The sequence below is a fragment of the Octodon degus genome, unplaced genomic scaffold (genome assembly GCF_000260255.1).
Source record: "Octodon degus isolate 3935 unplaced genomic scaffold, OctDeg1.0 scaffold00068, whole genome shotgun sequence".
Taxonomy (NCBI): domain Eukaryota; kingdom Metazoa; phylum Chordata; class Mammalia; order Rodentia; family Octodontidae; genus Octodon; species Octodon degus.
The window spans coordinates 3,505,635-3,511,199 of NW_004524644.1; the positions used below are offsets into that span (position 1 = coordinate 3,505,635).

Genomic DNA, 5,565 nt, shown 5'->3' on the forward strand with positions numbered 1-5,565 from the left:
AAAAGAACATCTGTAGCTGTGTCCAACAGCCTGACTTCAAATCCAGCTCTTCTTCCAGCTCTGCAGCCCTAGACACATCCCATGACCTCTTAGCCCTGCTGTTCTTGTCTGTAAATAGATACATCAGTGGTGGGACAGAGATTATGAAGATTCAGTACAACGGTGTCTGTCAAGTATTTGGTACAGGGACTGACAGATGGACATGCATAATTAATGGACCCTTGGAGTTTGCCATACAGTGAAGCTCTAAAATAAGCTGCAACTATACTCAGGCACTTCTTTCATTCTATTTACTGAATAAGATGAGCTATGTTTTTATTAATCCACTGTTTTCTCTATTTAATGTTTGTTAAAGTGAAAGTGTCATTGTGTGTTTTAATAGGTTATTGAGGACACCAAAGAGAAAAGAACCGTCATCCATCAAGCCATAAAATCTCTATTTCCTGGACTAGAGACAAAAACAGAGGACAGAGAAGGGAGGCGATACATTGTAGCCTACCACGCAGCTGGGAAGAAGGCCCTGGCAAGTGAGTATGCCTTCTGTGAGAAGGGCACTGACCGTTGCCCCTTCAAGAGAGGGTGCGTGTGTCATGTCAGACACCAGAGCCATCCACAGCCTTGCATGCTGGAGCATCGGGCATTCTCTGTGAGAAAGGTGTGTGGGAGTGAGATGGTGATGCCCCGGAGTTAGGAGTGTGGCGTGCCCCGTTCCCTGAAGGGTAGAATGGCTGCACGGCAATTCAGGAAAGGTAATTGCTCATTTGTGTTCTTAGTGGAGGAGAGAGCTTGCAGATGGATAAAAATGCTTATCACCTACCCCAGGGTAGTTTCTGCTACTGCTTTCTACCTCTGAGTAGTGTTTTTGTGCTCGCACAGAAAATACGTGGAATATTTGGAAAGATTTCCCCGACCTGAGCGCATCTTTCAGTGTATTGTTTATTTGTGAATCCCTGGGATATTTATGTTCTCACGTGCTTCCTACAGCCATGAAAATTTGTTTGCATAGAACAGAAAAATTAGATAATGTTTCTCTTCTTTCCTGTCAAATCAGCAGAGAAAGTTTTATTTCCTGTGGTAGAAGGGGTCAAACCCAGAGGTTTTCTGCCAGTAAGCTACTTCCCCAGTCCCTTGCTGTTTTCCTTATCCTCTTCCTGTAACAGTGATGACTCCTGAGAGTACCAGTGATTGTGTTTGCTGGAGCAGAACTCCAAGGCTGTATAACAAGGTCCATCTGTTAGTACAAGGCAGTACTCTTGTTGGTCAGTTTAAAGGTAGTGTTGTAAGTTGATGAGGCTTTGTTTATAACCATGAGATTCTAGAGGAAACGGCAGTGAGATTAAGGTTAACTAAGCCTAAGGAAATCATCTTCAGCAATGAGAAACCTGGATCAGTTGCAGGGGGCGGGGGGCACTCAGAGGCCACTTCTCGGGATTCCCAGAGGAAATGTGTGGCCATGTCTGCGCAGCTGTGTGGGGCCCAAGCTGTTCATCACTCTCCGTCGGCAAGCTGACGGTCAGCGGCTCCATTATCTGGGCCCCGGTACGAGATCTCTGCTGAGTAGCTTTCCTGCAGTGAAAGTTGCTGGAGAGAAGCAAGCCCTTGGTAAATGATGTTGGCAGCTGTATGATTGCCCAGGGACAGCCCACAAGTAGTAGCTATGGTAGCTGTTGAGGGCACGGGTGACTTCCTCCACATGAGATGCCTGCGAGTGCTGCTGAGATGGAGGAGGGAGGCTCCTGATGAGGAGGCGACCCGCTGCTCTACAGCTGGCCATGGGGAAAAGGCAGGAGTTTTCTTCTGAACTGGCTGCTTCCTAGAAATGACCTTTATTTCTTAGGGGCTGCCAAGTCTTGTGAGGGGAGAAGGGAGCTCACAGGACAAGGTGGTCCAGGGTTTCTGCACCCTTTCCTTTTGTGTCTTTTGTTTTCTCTTGTACATTCCATCCCAGAGACTTTTTAAATTTATTTATTTATTTTGTTAGAAGTTGGGCGTTTACTTTTTATTTTTGTTTATTTAGTGCAGGGTTTATAGGGTCCCACTTAGATCAGACTCCTAGTGATTCTCCTGTTTTCAGCCTCCCTGGTGCTGCAGTTACAGGCGTGCACCACCACACCCAGTCTCAGTCACCATCTCAGCGCGACCTGGGGCAGGACCTGCACCGCCTGCTAGGGATTGAGCCCTGGCTGCTGCGCTGTGCCTAAGCAGGCACTTTAGTCTGCTGAGCTGTCTGGCCAGCTTCAATTTATTTTAAAGTATTAGTACATGTTTGCCATACCTAATGATCACATTAATCATGGGGAATTTGTACCTTTACACATTATACCTTGTTTTTTTTCCCCATTCTCTTCCCTTCCCTTTAACTTCTCTTCCCTTTCCCATTTACAAAAGCTCTGTTTTCATTTTTTCTCTTTTATTCTTTCTTTAAAATGTACCTTTTCCAGGTAGGCTAAAGCTGGTTTGAGGCCAGCCGGGGCTACATAGTGAGTTTAAAGGCCAGCATGGACTACCTGGAGAGACGGCTTTTCTTTTTTTTGGCGGAACCAGGGATTGAACTCAGGCCCTTGTGCTTGCCAGGGAAGCACTTATTCTATTGAGCCATCTCCCTGGCCCAGAGACCGCTTTTCAATCAGTCAATTCCTTTTCCTTTTCTTCCATTTCCTGCTCCCCTTCCTTGTTTCCCTCCCATGTGTGCATGTTCTTCCTACTTCCCAGTATCTGTGCTCCATTATACTCTTTATTTACCCTTTGGGCTCCTCACACAAGAGTAACATTGCCATATTTAATCTTGTTTGTTTATTTATTTATTTATTTATTTTTGTTTTTGGCAGAACTGGGGATTGAACTCGGGCCCTTGCACTTGCCAGGCAAGTGCTTATTCTACCAAGCCATTTCCCCAGCCCTCGCCATATTTAACCTTGTATTTCTGATTTATTTCACTTAAGATGGGGTTAAAATGAATGCATTAACCTAAAATGTTTCAGATTCATCCTTCGTTTTGGTTTGGTTTTTTGAGATAGGGTCTTGCTATGTAGGACTGATTGGCCTTGAACTCACTTATGTAGCCCAGGCTGGCCTCAAACTAATGGTGATCCTTTTGCCTCAGCCTCCCAAGTGCTGGGATGTCAGGTGTGCACCACCACTCTTCTGTGTGTGTGTGTGTGGTACCTGGGGTTGAACTCAGGACCTTGTGCTTGCCAGGCAGGAGCTTACGCTGCTGAGCTATCTCCACAGCCCAGCACACCACTCTTAATGAAAAATAATACTCCATTGTCTATAAATGCCGGATTTTCTTTCATCTGTTGATGGGTACATGGGCTGTTTCCAAGATCTAACTATTATAAATTGTGGTGCTATAAACATGGAAATGAATATATTGCTGAGGTGTGATGCTTTTAGCTCTTTGGGAAGATACCTAGGAGGGCCCTTCTCTTTCTTTAACTGATAGTACATCTCTTGGGTTTTGTCTACAGCTGAATTTTCTCTGCTTAAGCCATACCTCGTTTAATTTTCTTCAATACAAAATTGTCGTTAAGATTTTTCTAATTGAATACTGACCTGTATAATAGGAGCCTCTCCATGTCTGCCTTTGTGTATCTTCAGTAAAATAGGGATTTCTCCCTTTTAAAAGAAGCCTGAAGGGGGGCCCAGCCCTAGCTCAGTTCTTTAAGTGACTGTTTCCACAATGCTGGCAGCCTCAGTTTGCTGTAGTTCGATCCCCACAACACTCCAGCCATGCAAAAGTGCCCTGAAGGCATTCAAGGAGCAAAACACACACACACACACACACACACACACACACACACACACAAAATTCCTAAAAGAAGCCTGAAGGCTGGGAAGGTTGGATTAGTCTTTGTGTAGAGCTCCAACGTCTGGGTGGAGGAGGGCTGAGGGCCGAGTTTGCTGTTAGTCCAGGATGGGCTAAGCTGGTCCCTCCCGGCTCCCTCCTGAAGGCATTGCCTTCGCCCAGTCACCTGGGCACCTGTGCACATCCTTTCCAGGTCCAGCTTTCTTGGTACAAGCCGAGAGTGGCATGTGGTAAGCGCTGCTAGGAAGGGATAAGAGTTGGTCCTAAGACTGTTGTTCTAGGCCTTGCAGTAGAATCCAGTCAAGCGTGGGCTGCCTTGCCTAGCTTCAAAGGCCTCACACAGTACAGGTTTGCAGTTTGTAATGTTTTAAGCTCATTTACTGTCAAACCATAATAGAAATTGTAATTGGTGGGTTTTGCTTGTGGAAGAGATTTGTAATTTTTTTAATTTATGTACTTATTTACATTTGCTTTTTAAAAAATTCTGTTTTATTAGTACATACTTGCAATTCATGCAGTTTACAATCATCTTGGGAAATGGTTATTACATGTATACATTATAGCTTGTTTTCGTTTTCTAACCCCCTTTCCCTCCTGACCCCTTCCCATACTCTCCAGTTCCCTTATCACCTTTTCCATACTTGTTGATGCAGTTTTTCTTACCTCATGTTATGCCATATGATGTTTAAATTGGTTGGGGTGGAGCCTGGGCATGGTGGTGTGCACCTGTAATCCCAGCTATTAGGAGGCTGAAAATAGGTAGATCACTACAAGTCCAGTCTATGCAGTGAGACCCTGTAGACCCTGTACTAAAAAAAAAAAAAAAAAAAAGTGCAGGGGCTAGCTGAGCCGGTGATGGAGTCTGGGCTTCGTGGCACGTGCCTGTAATCCTAGCACTAGGGAGGCAGAAATCAGGAGAGTCACTACAAGTCTATGCTGTGTAGTGAGACTCTACACACACACACACACACACACACACAAAAAAAAAAAAAAAAAATTGGAAAAAAAAAGATTCTGTGCATGACACAGCTCTATTCCTTTCCTTTCCTTTCCTCTCCTTTTCACCCTCACCCTTGTTCTCTTGGACCTCTTCCCTATTGGAGGAGCTCTGTCCCCTTGTCTCTTTCTATCCACCCTTTATCATTTTGTTTGTTTGTACTTTGCCTCATTCAAACGACACATATCATATTTTATTTAAGGTTGTGTGTCTGGCTTATTTCACTCAATATATATTTTCTAGGTGCATCCATTGTCCTATGATTGCCTCAAATCTGTCCTACTTTATTAGAGCAGAATAATTATATATAGATAGCACATTTTGTTTACCCATCAGGCGATGGGTATATAGGCTGCTTGTAGGATTTAGCTACTACGAATTGTGCTGCTATGAACATTGGTATACAAGAAGGTACCTAGCAGAGGAATAACTGGGTCTCATGGAATTTTTAATTCTTTAAGAAATCTCCATACAGATTTCCATACTAGTTATCCTAGTTTACATTCCCACCAGCAATATGATAGATTTTTTGGTGAGTTTTTTTTGTTTGTTTTGTTTTGTTTTTTCTTTTTGAGATGGGGTCTCACTGTGCAGTTCAGGCTGGGCTTGAGCTTACTTTGTAGCCCAGGCTCAAACTTGCAGCGATCTACCTGCCTCAGCCTTCCAAGTGTTGGGATTACAGGCATGTGCCATTATATGCCCAGCATTGTTTGAATTTTAATGATAGATTGGTGAAATTCTTTTTTTTTTTTTTTTTTTT

General features: G+C 43.9%; 1 protein-coding gene across 1 annotated transcript in view; it reads left to right on the plus strand.

The window, feature by feature from the left end:
- The window catches only part of Pus7 (pseudouridylate synthase 7 (putative)), a 63,653-nt gene that overhangs the window by 15,988 nt on the left and 42,100 nt on the right, over positions 1–5,565 (plus strand). Inside the window, exon 5 of the mRNA XM_004634995.2 lies at positions 383–527. Within this exon, the coding sequence (XP_004635052.2) occupies positions 383–527 (145 nt within the window). The remainder of the gene's footprint in view (positions 1–382; positions 528–5,565) is intronic.